At 30.2% G+C, this 17,611-nt stretch overlaps 1 protein-coding gene across 1 annotated transcript; it reads left to right on the top strand.

Moving 5' to 3' along the window:
* Positions 1 to 1,536: 1,536 nt before the first annotated feature.
* LOC123291782 (V-type proton ATPase subunit D 1-like) lies at positions 1,537 to 5,365 on the top strand. Its single transcript, XM_044872201.1, has 4 exons — positions 1,537 to 1,698; positions 1,781 to 1,898; positions 2,386 to 2,749; positions 4,162 to 5,365. Exons 1-4 carry the CDS (start codon positions 1,658 to 1,660, stop codon positions 4,371 to 4,373), a joined length of 735 nt encoding a protein of 244 aa, XP_044728136.1. The 5' UTR covers positions 1,537 to 1,657; the 3' UTR covers positions 4,374 to 5,365.
* Positions 5,366 to 17,611: the final 12,246 nt, after the last annotated feature.

Below are 17,611 nucleotides of genomic sequence, written 5' to 3'. Positions count from 1 at the left end.
AAGTGAAAACAAACAATTGACTGAATTAACTGTTGGAATAACCTGTATATAAAGTGTTGAATATTAGTGCTTCCATTATTTTTTTATAAATTAGAAGCGTTTAAAAAACCAATACAATTATGATTGGCCACCATTTATTTGATTTTCAACATGTTTGAAAATTTTCGAAAGGATTTTCTAGATGTTTTTTCGTTTTTCGAAAATATTTCTTTCTTTTATAGTTTTGTAGAAAACGGACACCAAAATTTTGTCCTAATTCGTGCCTCTGCGGCAAATAGTGACGTTTTGTAAAAATGTTTCAAACAAAAGTTGTTAATTTTTTTATAAGAAATATTTTTTACATTAAAACTTTTGTTCTATCTCTAACGGTTTACAAGATCTCTAAGGACCCAAGACCAAATTGGCCTATGTTTCTCATTTACGAACTTAGCCTCACTTTCTACGTCTTGAACACGCTACAATTTCAGTTTGATATCTCATTTCGATTTTGAGTTATCGTGTCCACAGATAGACGGACAACCGGAAATGGACTAATTAGGTGATTTTATGAGCACCTCTATGCTAAAAATTTGTTCGTAGCATCAATATTTTTAGGCGTTACAAACTTGGGACTAAACTTAATATAACTTGGTATATTTCATATATACATAGTATACAAGTTGAAATATTAGAATTAAATTTTTAATTAAATAATAAAAAATTTAACCTAACCTTTCGAAAATCTATCGAGTAGGGTATCAAAATAAAGGAAATCAAAAGAGGATTACAAAAATATATATAAGTTATAATATGTTTCTAATTTATTAAGAAATAATAAATTAGAATAAATAAATAAAAAGAGTTGGTTTTTTAAGTGCCGTTCGCTAAAAAGTCTAAAATAAAATAAATAATTTTATAAATCAAAAACCCAATTGCGTTAAATAACATCTGAAAGGAAAGAAACAAGCCCATTAGTTTACATAGCGACTTTAAACAGTCGGGGCCCATCAAAATCTAAACCCGCTCAAATCTTCCCAATAATGGAATGTTATAAAGTCGCTAAGACTTGTTTCTTTTTTTTCAGATTTTAATTAACGCAGTTGGGTTTTTATATTTTAAATTATTTATTTTATTTATATGATCATGATCAAAATAATTTCGATTTGGTCGCTCTTTCTAATTTGTACGGAAGCCTGAATGTGTCAATAGCAAAACCAACTAGTTCACTTTCAACTAGTGCACTTGTGACTTGTGGGACATTATGGAAATAAACCTTTTTGAAAAGGCTTCCGTAAATTTGAGTATAATTTCTGAACGCACATTATAGAAATATTAAATGTCAAATTTTATATTAAAAATTTAATTTTTTTTAATGAAATTTTAAATAAAATTTTTAGTTTAATCTGGAAATTAAAATTCTAATTATTGCCCAATACTTTTAATTATAGAAATTCATAAATTATAATAAAATTTTCGTCAAATAGTTAATGATTTGACTCTAAAACGTCATAGAGAACTCCGTATCATGAGTTATTAAATGGTCAGCTGACTAAAGTCATTCTGATTGAAGTAGTTTAATATTGAAATATATTATTAGGGTAAAAATTTCTAATTAAATTAAAAAAAAACAAATAAATTAAATTAATTTATAAATTAAGTGAAGTAATATAATAAAAAAATGTCTGGAAAAGATCGTCTCCCTATTTTTCCATCTCGAGGGTGAATATTTATTTATTTTTTCTCAATTTGAAAATTTTTCAAGGGAGTGTCGTTTGATGTTTTTAAAATTTTTATGTTACAGAGCACAAATGTTAATGAAGGCACGTTTAAAGGGTGCACAAAAAGGACATAGTTTATTAAAAAAGAAAGCAGATGCATTACAATTACGTTTCAGAATTATTTTAGGGAAAATTATTGAGGTGTGTATAAAAAACTATTATTATACAAAAAAAAAATGTAGGGGTTCTTTTTCAATTCGTTTTTTAAACAAATAACTTTGAATGTGGAAATATTTGAGAGATCTGAGGTTTTTGAAATAAAAATTAATGACCCAATTTAAAGGTTGTTTTTAACCTCAAAACTAAAATAAGAGGTGCTATAAGTTTGACCGCTATGCCTGTGTGTGTCTGCCTGTCTGTCTGTCAAGTGAATGTTTCAAGTGCGAGTTTAATTTTGGAAAAGGCTTTAAAGAAAAAGGTAATTGAATAGAGTGTGCTTTAGATATGTTTCAAGTTCCAGCTTAGGGTTCCTTACCCGAAAAATTTGTCGGGGTTTTTTAAATTTTATAAATTTCACATGTTTACTTTATGATTTACTTTGATGAACAAAAGTTTTACCCCCCTACCCCCCCTTAACCAATGAATGTTTTCTGCGAACGGCAATAACTCATGAGTTTTTCTTTTCTAGACCAAAACTTTAATGGGTGATGTAATGAAAGAAGCAGCATTTTCATTAGCTGAAGCGAAATTTACCACTGGTGATTTTAATCAAGTGGTCTTACAAAATGTTACAAAGGCACAAATAAAAATCCGTACCAAGAAAGATAACGTGGCCGGTGTAACATTACCAGTATTTGAAGCATACCAAGATGGTACCGATACATATGAGCTGGCTGGTTTAGCTCGTGGTGGACAACAATTAGCTAAATTAAAGAAGAACTTTCAAGCTGCTGTGAAATTATTAGTTGAATTAGCGTCCTTACAAACATCTTTCGTTACCTTGGATGATGTTATTAAGCTAACGAATCGACGTGTCAATGCTATTGAACATGGTAAGTTCATTTATCTAGCCAGAAAAAAATAAAGGTTTTAAGGGCCATAATATTCAATCCAGAGTCAGGCATAGTAAGTATTTGTCAGGCATTTCAAAGCGACTAGAAATTTGAGAGGCTGTTTTCAAAATGTGGCCAATTTTTTCCTCTACAATAATTTTTATAATCTGTCACCTGAAGATGAGGCGTATTCGGATGAGAGGCCAATCCGCTGCCGGGATTTCATCAGGATTGTTGATTTCAAAGTTTCGGATCCAAATATTTTAAACCTGACGTCCTGCAGATTTCTGCAGGTTCAAATAATAGGCTCCATACAGGCCCTACAAATGGGATCATCAGAGATCCTCATGTTATAAAGATGGCAGTTCAATCGTTAGTGTTATGTCGAGTTTCAGTGGAAAGGCCAAACTGTGGTTTTACGCAGTGTGGTCTGTCGCATATCCTGCGCAAAGTCCCAGTAATCAAGATGGGCTTGTCGTAGCCATTCCTTGCGCAACATCTTACAATTGGATTACGGAGCGTCTTGCTATTGGAATGACAGGTTCTGGTGAAAGGAGCGTTTGAGAAGACCTCGCTCATGAAAACGATTTCGCTGTTTCATTCTCTTTAACGCCAGAGTGGTCAGATATTCAGATCAGCCTGACTATATTAGTCAGTGCCAGGCGATTCAATTCCTCTAAGTATTCATAGATTATCTTCGAAGATGCTGATATGTGCCTCAGTGTAATCTTTCGTGTCACAGATCCGGGCTCCTCTCCGGATGCCGATGATTTTCGATTCCTTTATTCTAATACCTTAAACCTCCAAATCGGATCGATCACCGGCCCCTCACCCATCCATATAAAGACATGAACGGGGGAGGGGGTGAAAAGTAAGGTACATTTCGAATCACGATTCAATTCTTTACTAGAAGGAATGATTACCTAAAATTTAATATCATTGAATCTTGTACCATTTCCATAAGTGGGGTCACAGTCTCTGGTCTGTTCATTTTACCCGTATGTCCTGTGTTTGTCCTGCAGTACCACTGTCATGGCTTCCGCATAGATCTGAAAATTTGCGAAATACTTAGATGCACGCCCAACGCAGCGGTGCATATTGTTCGTATAGATCCAGTGCATTAAGGCATACAACTCTGAGTAGGTGGTTCAATTTTTTTCTGGCCCTGACAGAGAGGTTCTTGTCCACTTTGTTGTAAATATAACATTTTCTAAACCTCCTGAAAGAGAAGGCCACGGTTGAAAATTTTCTTAGATGTAAACACGTTAGGTTTGGCTTTGAAAACAGCGTCAAAAATTTCTAGCCATTTTTTAACGACTTCCAAATATTAAAATACCAAGTAATCCCTCCATACCACTTAGAAAAATATTACAGGGCCCAAGAATTCTAATAATAATTTTTTCTATGTACAGTAATTATTCCACGAATTGAACGCACATTAGCGTACATCATATCCGAATTGGATGAAATGGAACGTGAAGATTTCTATCGTTTAAAGAAAATCCAAGATAAAAAGAAGGAGGCAAGAGCTTTAAAAGCTTTGACAGCTTTAAAAGCTGGAGGTGATCGTGATGAGGAGGCTGCAAACATGTTAGATGATACTGATGACGATTTATTATTTTAAATGAAAACAAATCGATTTTCATTTTCTATTCCTCCATATTCAAATTTCATCGTTTTTGATAATTTTTAAATTAATCAACAACATTTTTATTTTTGGAATTTTTGTTATCATAGAAATATATTTTAAAGCACATTATTTTAAAATCATGGATGGTAATCGATCTGGAAAAGTTAGGGAAAATGGATAGAAAAACAAAATAAAACATTTGAGTTTTCTAGAATTGAATTATCAAAACCTGATTTTTCATCGATATTTCGAAATTTATATGAATTCTGAATAGCGTCCGTAGGTAGTTTCAAAAATTAACGTTCCCCCGGTAACAAAAAAAGTTTCTCAATAAAGACCATTTTTCTAGTTCTTTGTGAGCTTTATCTTCCGTATCTTGTATGTGCCCTTTTCATATTCTTGGAACTATTGAGAGTTCTAAGGCTTCTTGTTCCTTCTTGTAGAGTTTTTCTTTGTCAAACGTTCATCGAATCACAGTTGTATGTTGACACCTGAAAAAAGATGGAACTTTAAAACGACACTTTTTGTTGAAAGACCCATTAGATATACTGTCACTCTGAATATTTTCCGACCAAATTATGAAGAAGTAATATCTTAGGCAGAGTCAATATCAACGGATTGTAATTTTTTGCATACTTACACAATTAATTTAATTTTTGTTTAAAAACTTCCAAGCGTGCGCCCTGACCTTTATAACCTCACCCATGTAGGCACATGTCTACTTTGCCTTATAGATAATCCTCCTTTGCCTGCTTTTTTTTAATCAGATTCAGATATTTTTCGAATAAAAGAATTATGTATTACACTTTAAAAAAAATTTCAAGAAATTTTTGTTTTAATATTTCACAAGCACAATTCGATCGCCATCCTAAAAATTTGTATAAACAAAAAAATTGCTGATATTATGGAATATAAATTTTGATTGTTGTCTTGTGTAATGATGGATCAGTATTGTCGTAAATAAACTCGTTATGTAAAAACAAATATTCAAAATATGTTTTGATTAGGGATCTGATAATTTTTTAGGCATTATATAAAATGCAAATTTCGATCATCAGCTTCCTAAACTTTTGGATTAATCTTTATTTTCGTTGTAGGGTACATTTTTTTTAGAGGGGTTCATTTTTCTTATAATATTTAAATGATTAATATAATAATTTTTATTTGAATAAAAAAAGAAAGTGTGTTCGTAGCTAATGCATATATACAAAATAATTTAACATTCCGTTCAAGAGTTCGATCCTGGTTTAAACAAAATACTGATCGTATGTACTTTACAGATATCGAAAATCCATAGTTGTGTTCATTCTTCATGCTAGGAACTACCTTCAAGCTGAGAACAAAGATATTGTGCAATCAAAGTGTAATAAATCAAATAATTTGGGGCGAAAAATACTTCAGTATTAAAAAAAATAATCCCGTCTGGTTTTTCAAAGCGATAATTAAGAGAAAAATAGTAATTTTTAAGGATTAAATGTAGTTTCAGATTTTCGAATTATAAACATACTTCTTATGAGAAGAATAATTAGAATTGTTTTTTGAAAATATTATAAACCACATTAAGTTAAAAAAAACCTTAGTAACATTGACATTATAGCAAACGTTGATCTATATTTGTCTATAAAACAATTTTCATAAGTGGCGAAAGCGTCCCCGTGGCAACAGTCGGTCTGACCTGACGCACTAGATGATTCATATAAAAAAAAGGAAAGGTTTTTTTCAAAGTATTTTTTGTTTAAACTACTATTTTTCTCCTAACTGTTTAAAAACCGGATGTGTATTTTTTTTAAATGAAAATTATCAGCTTGTATTATTAAGCGTTATGCTTGGGACAATTGCCTGCCTAATTACTCAGCTAATTGTCATTTTGTGAAAAAATCCTATTGTATAGTGATGTAGGTATCGGGAAAAAAGGGACAATAAAATATATTGGGAGCCTTTTGTATTCACGGGACCCTAGATTCTAGCGCAAAAAGCCCTAAGGTAGATCCACCTCTGCTTTTACATATTTTGACTTTACATGTCAATACGTAATTTCAAAACAATCAGTGCTAATTATCAAAAAAGCCTTTACTGAATTTCGTAAACTTCTTGTCCACACACTAAGAATCTTCAGATTTAGTGCGAACGAAATTCGGTTAGTTTAAAAAAAAGAAAGAATGAATAACCGTAAGTACATCTATTTGGAACAATTTCCTTCAGTAGGAACGGACACATTTTCTTTAGATAATTTACAAATCGTGTAATGTAAAAATTGTAATTTACATAAATTTCTTAATAAATTGCTACATTAAAAACTAGTTTATAGAAAATAGATGCCAGAGAGAATAGATAAGAGTTGATATATATGTAAACTCATTTTCTTCAAACAAACAGAAGCCTTTTTTCTTAACGTTGCGTTAAGTTCTTCCGCTCTGCAGTTCAATTCTCTCTGATTTTGCACTAATATATCCATTCAGTAGGTACTGTTATAGACCGATCTCCAGTTCGAAAATTGAGTCGGGATTCTGACGCTACTCATTTCATTTATAAACGTAGTACAAAAATTGTTTAAGAATGTCCAAAACATAGGATCCAATTGATTTTGAATCAAATATTTGATCAAAACCACACAATAATCGTTAATTTTGTCAGATCAAATTTTCATCAAAATAACGAATTTTTTTTAACACTTCCTGGTGGAAAAAATATTTGAGGAAGAATAAGTCTTAGAAAACTCTGAAAGTCTTTGGAACTCTGAATTAGACTAGCTCAAAAACGTTTCTCTTGTGAAAATAAATCTGTTTTGGAACTCATAATATTTGATTTAAAATTCAGAAAAAGAATATGTGAAGAAAACTATCTCTGAAAAAGTCCTATTCTTACTTTATTTCGCTAACTAAATTTACATGAAATCTCTGATGAATTCTGAAAAAGTCTTCTAGGAGAACTCAGAATATTTCTTCCGAAAGAGTCTCAATCTATTACCATTTTCTGTCATTAAATGATTGATTAATAATTTATTTGATATTTTTAGACTTTTTCCGACATTTCCAGAACAGATTTATTTCCACAAGGGTTGTATCTAAAAAACGGCGTGGTTTAGAAAAAAAATGTTAAAGAACAAAAAACGCTCAAAATAGTTCAAAATATAACATCTATTAGTTTTTTTTCCCATTTTCATGATTTTTCAGCATGATTGGTTATTACGAACTTGTAAGCGTGCTCAGACGTGTAAATTTAAAGACTACACTTTCTGACCAAACTGACTTTTTCCTCGCCCTCTATACGAACATTTTGCGTTCGGTTCCGTAAAAACCGGAGTTTTACTATTAAATTCTGACCTCAAAAGTCTTATTTCCTCAACTAACTTTTAGCATTCCTTCAAAAAAGATTTATTGCCTACTCCGATCATTTTCGTTTAAAGTGCTCTGATAAATGGCGTATGGTTTTTAACCACTTTAAATTTGAAACAGATTTTTTCAAAGGATCGAAAATCTTTTTTCTACCACTTTTGTTTAATACCATATTTTGTCAAGATTTATTGGTTTTTTTTTTAATAAGAATGCCTAGATTTCACAGAAACAATTATACGAAATAAAAATTTTGGGTGTAACTTCAGTCAGTCCTTTTTTGTCTAAACTGTACGGCTTGCGAAAAAATGTTTCGAACAAAAAATTTTACTGTTTTAATCAATAACAACTTTCTAATTTAAAGTGTTCATCTATATCGATTACCAGTTATGGAGTAGAGTGAGCTTTTCATGGAGCTTAAAAACGTAGGTCAAGTTTAAATGTTTGCGTAAGATGTGCGTCTACACACCCAATATTTTTCGCTTGAAGCATTGTTATCGATAAAAGTTATTTTTCGAATTTCAAGCATATGTCAACTTAAAAACAAGTGAAAACAAACAATTGACTGAGTTAAGGTAGTACCAGCATGGTATTTGCAGTTTCTATGTTAAAGCAATGGTACAATTTTTTTTTCGACAGAATTTAACGAAAAATTAAATTTAAGAATTTAATAATGCTTACTATTAATTCCCAAAGTTTCAGAAATTTTGACCGTTTAAAATGGGAAATAATTATGACAACGTCCCAATTTCGATCAATTTACGTCAAAATTAATATCTCGAAAGTGAAAATTAATTTCTAAATTTTTTTTTTAGAATTGTATTGTATAAACATTTTTTTCTACTTTTTCTTCAATATATAATAATATCATAAAAAATAGTTGGAGAGACCGGACATTTTACATGCTTTAAATGGGACATGACCCTATAAATCGCGAACTTTGTCTTTAAATATCTCGCGATCTAAACGGTCAAAAATTATGAAATTTTAGGAATTCATAAATAAAGCTATTATAAACCCGAGAAATAAAATTCGGCCAAATCTGTCGAAAAGTGATTTCATGCTGGTACTACCTTAATTGTTGAAATACCATGCATAGTCAGTGTTGATTTCTTTATCACATAACACATACAAACATGTGACACATGCTTAACTGATAATCAAGTATAGTACATATTATAAAATTTCCGCCTAATTGGCGCCCTCACGGGTAAACAGTGATGTTTACGAAAAAATGTTTCAAACAAAAGATGTTTAATTTTTGATAAGGAACATTTTTTACATTTAAACTTTTGTTCTATCTCTAACGGTTTACAAGATGGGTCCTACGGACCCAAGACCCAATTGACCTATGATGTTCATTTACGAACTTGACCTCACTTTTTACGTCCTGAGTACGCTGTAAAAATTTCAGCTCGATATCTTTTTTCGTTTTTGAGTTATCGTGTCCACAGACGGACGGACGGACGGGAAAACGGAAATGGACTAATTAGGTGATTCTATAAACACCTATAGCAAAATTTTGTGCGTAGCATCTTTATTTTTAAGCGTTACAAACTTGGTACTAAACTTAATATATTATGTATATTTCATATATACATGGTATAAAAACACCATTTTTTACGAATCCGTGAGAACGATCGTTATTTTTCGAAATAAACGTGAATGAGAATTATCGGAGTAGGCTAGAAGTGTTTTAGGGGATATGATGAGAATAATAAATGATGAGAAGGCTGGATCAGAGACCCAATTCATTTTTCGATGTAAAGACCGGTCTATATTTATAATCCTTGTTAAAGATGTTAAAGTTTAGATTTTAAATTAAGTTTTTAGTGAAAATCTAGTTGTAAATATATTTTATTTTTATTTGTAAATAAAAGAATATATAAAAGATTCACTCTTAATAAAATATAATCATTAATTTATTTATGCCTTTTGATATTTATAGTATTTATCCGCCCGCTTCACTGGGAAATTTCAACTGTAAAAACAAAGATCATCGCGTTCAAAGGCATAGAAAATGTTTAGTAACTACGGGCAAGAAACTATAATAGAGATAAAGCGAATGTAGCGTAAGTAGTTGTCTCTTTCTAGAATTTCTACAGACCTATAGAAAAGAGACAAGTATTGGCCGTAGAGTCGCTTTTTCTCTTTCTACAGAACGGTCAATTTAGTGCGTGTATTGTTCCGTTTATGTCTTTGGGACTTTACTTCCCTTAATCTCACTTATTTCCGCCACCTAAATACCAACATTATTCCATCGCTTTGACAATTAAGGTGTATTTTCATGATGACGCTTGGCGCTGAGTTTGAGCGTCATATTAGGTCACGTGGTCAGTTTAGGCCGTTCTGCAATCTGGATGAAAAAAAAACTTCCACAGCGTCAAATCGTAAAAAACTAAACATATTGTTTAGACTTTTTATCATAGAAAAGTATATATTATTTATAAATAAATATAAATTTATAATATATATTTTTTTAATGTTTTAATAAAACGAGAATAAAGGTTTAATTTAAAAAAAAAAAAAACTTTATTTTCAATTGATTGCCATTTCCAAAGAATTTTTTTAAACAATTGATAATTATATTCACCACCCATTATGGATATTTTCAGTGTCAAGCACTGTTGCCAGATTGGGCTATTTCAATTATCGATTGGCGGTTAAATTTTTCTGTCGCCGACTAATAGCCATTAGGGCTATTTTTAATTTTCAGAAATATGAATTTTATTTTGTAATAGTCTTCTCGTGTATTAAAAAATTATATTATGAAAAGTGATCAATTTACATAATTTGTATTTATGACAGTCGATTATCGCTATCAGAAATATTTTATGACTGGCGCGCTAAGATGCACATGCGTAAATATCATACTTGTGTGTCATACAGAAATTATATATAGAAATTCTCATCTATTTATTACCATCCGTAATTGGGTTACTTTTGGGATACTTCAGCGCACTGCTAATTGGCGAGTTTTAGAAAACCTATTCTGGCAACACTGGCGTCAAGCGTCATCATGAAGTTACATCTTTTAAATTTGACGCTGCATATAGTTATATTTTATCCTGCTAGCTGAAATCCTAATTGGTCGCTCAAGACCAGCATCAGACAGATGTCAATAAAGCAAAGAAATATTATATATCTTCTATCCTAGTCAAAAAGCGCTGTTTGACAAAGATAAAATATATTTAATTTGCTTTGGTTGAATAGTTTTTTGACAAATGACTGAAAAAAAGCAAATCGATGAAAAGGTCTATACTGACAATAAGTAAATTAGTAATATCATTTAAAAAACAGGTTGTCATAATATTAATATTGTTGCAAAAATTTAAATAATTTATTTGCCAACAGTCTTTGTAGAAGTACGTACGCATATATGCACTTCGAGAACTAAAAACAACAAAATTTTGGTTTTCTGGTTGCACCGTTAAATTTTTAGCAAAAATGTGAAGCCGTAAGGAAATGAATTTCTCCAAACGTATTTTGTGGCATTCAAAAATAGTGTGTGTTTAACTGCAGATGCAATAATGATTTTTCATAGCTAGTGAAAACTGCTTTTTTCAGAAGTTGATGTACTGCCTTACTAGGATGTTTTAAGTGGCCACGATTTATTGCGTCTGTACAGTCAGCACTTCCATTTGAGAAAGGTATTGGAGAATTAATTGCTCTTTCACATACTTGGCAATCAGAGGACAAAACAAATACTGCACAACCACAAAGATAATACAGTCTGTATTTTTGAATTTCTGTTAATTCACAATTATCAGATATATTTCAATGATATATTGTGTTTCATCAACTAAACAATAAAACTCTTTAATTTTTTGAAGCAGAAATTCGAATGTATTATATATATTCGAATATTAGAATATACGTTTATCAATCTAATGTTAATTTTTTAGTCGCTAATTAATTATTAACAAATATATTTATTATGATGGGTCCCATCAGATGGGAGTTAGTATGAAAATACTTTAGTTGAAGTTAGTTTAGTGGACAAACTCGTGGCGATGCAACCGCATGAATGATTATAATAGTTAGAATACCACCTGTCTTTCTATTATATCATATTCTAATGATATATTTCCATAGAAGTAATGACATATAGTACATTAGTAAAATAAGGCGTATAATAAATTTGATGTAAATTCAATAGTACATTATTAAAAGTCAATAAAAGTCAAGAGTAAAACACCCAACTGGCAAAAACTACCACAAAAAAAGAAATTTTACGTTGAAATTTGTCTTACCATAAACCATAAGCAGTAAAATTTATATTTTTGCTACGAAACACAAATTAGCTTTTACCATAAGTCTTTGTTGAACGATTAATTTGATCGCGCGGAAGCCATATCTATCGATAAAAATACTAAATGGCTTTAATGGTTTACTTAAAACAACGAGGGATCATTATAGACCACTTTCCCCTACATATAGTCCAAGTAAATTAGACATTTGGTTAAATTCTAAAACTAGCAATTCCTCAATGTAAAGTTGTACGTTTCAAAAAATTTTTAAGTATTTTTTGGAACCCGTATCCGCGCCTGACAAATTATATATTCAAAAAATAACTTAAACAAAAGTTCAGAGTTTGATTTGGGACATCATGTTCTGATGTCAGATTGAACCTAGCTCTCCGTGTTGCTTTAACAGTTAATTTAAATTCTAAAAGGAAAAATAATTGGGTTACAGCTCCCAATCACAGACAATTAATTATAGTATAATAGAAATAAGAAATAACAAACGTGTATATTTTTGCAAAAAATAAATAAAATTAAATTTTTTTTTAAATATATGTTTGTCAAATTTTCAAGAATAATTTATATATATTAAAAAAATAAATTGTATCTGCATAAATAATTTAAGCGTTTATATTAAATTTAAAATTCTCGCATTAAGGCGTAACGATCTTTCTTGTTCATATGGGCGCGGCCATGTTTTTTTCCTATTGCTGACATCTGGCGTCGAGAAGAAAACATGTATATAAAACTACCTACATTTTGACATTATGGAAACGAACCTTTTTGAAAGAATTTTGTGCAAAATGCAAAATTTTTATCTGGTCTGATTTAAAATACTCTTACATATAAAATTAAATATATAAATAATAAATTTCTACATAAATTAAAACCCCATTAGGGAAACCTACTACCTACATTAGGAAAAATAAATCAGTTAGCGTTTTCAAGTATGCAATTTTATATGATCAATTGGAAATCAATTAAAAATTACAGATCTGCCCAATTTGAGTAAAAATTGACTCAAATTATAACTTACATATCATATAAAAATGTAAGTCGGTATCCGATCAATATTTTTTATAAAAAATTTATGTGTAACTAAGGTCTGGCCTAGTTTAATATAGAATTAAAAATAATTTTAAGCAAACTTAACTTACATAAAAATAAACTCGTTAAAATTTACGAGTACATTTATACAATTATTAATATAAAATATAATTATAACCTATTTTATTTCGGAAATTGACTGTTTACCATATATGTGGAGTATTACATACCAAGTGTTTTTGTACCATCTAGGCATATACATATCTGTAGTATGACAGAATACATCCGTTTAGTAATGCATCTAAGCGAGAGGTATTATATACATATATTGTAAGGCTACAGATACGATACACAAGACTTTTGTTGTATGCATGCAGAGAGTGGGAGTTTTGTTGCATACAAATATTATTAATTAACTAAAAAACTTCCACTCTCCAAGCTTCTCTCGCTTAGATGCATTACTAAACGGATGTATTCTGTCATACTACAGATATGTATATGCCTAGATGGTACAAAAACACTTGGTACCTATATCTGTACCTAATGTAAATTTTTTTGACTGCCATGCCATCTCTTGTCACCAAAAATATTTTAATGGTTTATACACGAATTTCTTAATAGTACATAATAGTCATAATACACGAACCAAAGTTTATTAATTTTTAATCTTATATTAAGTTCCTATCGAATTTTCGAGAAATTTTTAATCAAAAAATTATTATTCATATTACAAATTGTATTTAGAAGGGCTAAAGACTTTGGTTTTCACATTTTATAAACACGAATTTAAAATATTAACAAAAATAATAACCTCACATAGGATTGGTACATAGATTTGTAAATTTTTTTTTTTTATTAAAATTTACAAAATTTAAGTCTTTAGCCCTTTGTAACATCATTTTGAACATGCATGCAAATTTTCAGGTCATTTTATTGAGGGCAACATAGAAAATACTTAGTTTAAAAAAATGTCGATAATCTTCATATGACTATAACCCCTTAAATATTCACGTGCTGCGCCTGCGAATGAAAAGAGAAGGTATTTCCATCTTTCAAGCGGTTGCGCTACCACGGACACTGAAAGCCTCTTTATATTTCAGTGACCACGGATGTGTCCGGCATACTAACTGTCAACTAAAGTACTTCCATTCTAACTCCCATAATAATAATAAATATTTTTAAATAATTTTTTAAGAGACTAAAAAAATTAACATTAGATTGATAAACGTATATTCTACGATATGGCACGTAAAAATAAATCCATGAACCCTAACTTTTAGTTGACAGTTAATATCATGAAGGTTATAAAGAAGGAGAACGATCGCAATAGAAAATATTGTACCCAATATTTTGAAAAAATAAGTGAGGCGCTGAGATCGCTAAGTTGTATCAATTAAACTATAGCTGTTGTGCGCTAATATACTACTTACCGACGACAGCGCGACTGGTGGCTGAAAATGAACTATAAATTCTACAAATTTTCAGGGACAGGTGCGCTAATGCTTTAGTACATAGCGATCGTTCTCCTTCTTTATAACCTTCATGGTCCCAGTAATGTACTTTTTTTCTTCGAAAATAGATGTCAGGAAGAGTCATATTTTGCAAGGGAAGTTTTTTCTGAAAACACGGATAAAAATGAAACCAAGCTAAATCTATTAATTGATTAATAATCGATTAAAATTGCTATTGCATATGTAAACTACTGGACTTGTTTCTTTCTTTTCAGATTTTATTTAACACAATCGGGTTTTTGATTTTTTTATTTATTTTTAAACCAAAAAAACGTTATTTACAAAAATTATCAACAAAAAATAAACAAATATATTTTAAGGAAAAATTATCTAAATATTACATTAAAATGATTTTTATTTAGTATGAATACGTTTATGACCAATTAAAGAAATTTTATGTCGAAATGTTTTATTGCAAATATTACATGAAAATGGTTTTTCTCCGGTGTGAATTCGTATATGTGAAACTAGTGAACCTTTCTGAGTAAATGATTTATTACAAATATCACATGAAAATGATTTTTCTCCGGTGTGAATTCGTTTATGTTTAGCTAAATAACCTTGCTGAGTAAATGTTTTATTACAAATATCACATGAAAATGGTTTTTCTCCGGTGTGAATTAGTTTATGTGAAACTAAATTATGTTGATAAGTAAATGTTTTATTACAAACATCACATGAAAATCGTTTTTCTCCGGTGTGAATTCGTTTATGTATAGCTAAATAGCCTTTCTGAGTAAATGATTTATTACAAACATCACATGAAAATGGTTTTTCTCCGCTGTGAATTAGTTTATGTGAAACTAAAGAAGATGATGCAGTAAATGTTTTATTACAAATATCACATGAAAATCGTTTTTCTCCGGTGTGAATTCGTTTATGTCTAGCTAAATAATCTTGCTGAGTAAATGTTTTATTACAAATATCACATGAAAATGATTTTTCTCCGGTGTGAATTCGTTTATGTATTACTAGCGAATAATTCTGAGTAAATGTTTTATTACAAACATCACATGAAAATGGTTTTTCTCCGGTGTGAATACGTTTATGTAAAACTAAGCTATAATGGTGAGTAAATGTTTTATTACAAACATCACATGAAAATGATTTTTCTCCGGTGTGAATACGTTTATGTGAAACTAAGTTATGATGATAAGTAAATATTTTATTACAAACATCACATGAAAATCGTTTTTCTCCGGTGTGAATTCGTTTATGTTTAGCTAAATAACCTTGCTGAGTAAATGTTTTATTACAAATATCACATGAAAATGATTTTTCTCCGGTGTGAATACGTTTATGTGAAACTAAGTTATGATGATAAGTAAATATTTTATTACAAACATCACATGAAAATCGTTTTTCTCCGGTGTGAATTCGTTTATGTTTAGCTAAATAACCTTGCTGAGTAAATGTTTTATTACAAATATCACATGAAAATGATTTTTCTCCGGTGTGAATTCGTTTATGTATAACTAGCGAATAATTCTGAGTAAATGTTTTATTACAAATATCACATGAAAATGATTTTTTTTCATAATTATCTGGTACTGGTTCATAATTTGTTTCATCTTTAATTATGAGCTCTGTATTTAATTGTTTTTCAAGTTTAATATTTTCGTAGTTAATTAAAGTAGTTGAATTTTCCAGTTTTTCATTTTTAATTGGTATACATTCCAATGAATAACAATCGTTTAGAACCTCATCCTTAATTCTGCCGCCATGTTCCATTGTAAAACTATCTTCCAGACCTTCTTCAATTTGTCCACTTTCCATGTTGACATCGATGTCTTCTAATATTTCCTCTTTTATTATAAATTCTGTATTTAATTGTTTTTCCATTTTAATATTATTTTCACAGTTGATTGTAATTGAATTTTTATCATTTTCATGAATGTGTTCAGATTTCATATCAATGCTTGTATCTGGTTTTTCATATGTAATTCGTACACGGTCCATTGTAATTTGTTTCACTGTCTTCCAGAAATTGATTATTTAAAGTAAATTTTATTGCAAGGTCAAATATTAAATAAATTTTTGATTATATAAAATATTTTTAACAATTTATGTAAACATGTTATAACCTAAAAGTTATTTCAATGATTTGAATGATTTTAAGGTTGATGCATGAAGGTTATAAAGAAGGAGAACGATCGCAATAGAAAATATTGTACCCAATATTTTGAAAAAATAAGTGAGGCGCTGAGATCGCTAAGTTGTATCAATTAAACTATAGCTGTTGTGCGCTAATATACTACTTACCGACGACAGCGCGACTGGTGGCTGAAAATGAACTATAAATTCTACAAATTTTCAGGGACAGGTGCGCTAATGCTTTAGTACATAGCGATCGTTCTCCTTCTTTATAACCTTCATGGTTAATATGTCAACCGCTGGACACATTTCCCATCATGCATTGCATGATTAGAATACCATTCTTTTATATTATTATACCATGTATATATGAAATATACATAGTATATTAAGTTTCGTCCCAAGTTTGTAACGCTTAAAAATATTGATGCTACGAAAAAAATTTTGGTATAGGTGGTCATAGAATCACCTAATTAATCCATTTCCGGTTGTGCGTCCGTCCGTCCGTCTGTGGACATGATAACTCAAAAACGAAAAAAGATATCGAGCTGAAATTTTTACAGCGTACTCAGGACGTAAAAAGTGAGGTCAAGTTCGTAAATGAGCATCATAGGTCAATTGGGTCTTGGGTCCGTAGGACCCATCTTGTAAACCGTTAGAGATAGAACAAAAGTTTAAATGTAAAAAATGTTCCTTATAAAAAAATAAAAAACTTTTGTTTGAAACATTTTTTCGAAAACATCACTGTTTACCCACGAGGGCGTTAAATAGGTGCAAATTTTTTAGTATGTATTAATATAGGAATATCAGTTGTGTGTTTGTTGTGTCTATTTAAAAGTGAATATCTTTTATTATTTACGTGACGTCAAAAAAACAAACGATTGCGCATCAACACTGTCTATACATGGTATTTCAACAATTAACTCAGTCAATTGTTTGTTTTCACTTGTCTTTTATACGAATGATTCCCTCACTTTTTGAAACTTGATTAAAATTGCAAAGTT

Source organism: Chrysoperla carnea, chromosome 2, assembly GCF_905475395.1.
Source record: "Chrysoperla carnea chromosome 2, inChrCarn1.1, whole genome shotgun sequence".
Lineage (NCBI taxonomy): Eukaryota > Metazoa > Arthropoda > Insecta > Neuroptera > Chrysopidae > Chrysoperla > Chrysoperla carnea.
This window is presented reverse-complemented; position numbering and strand designations above follow the sequence as displayed.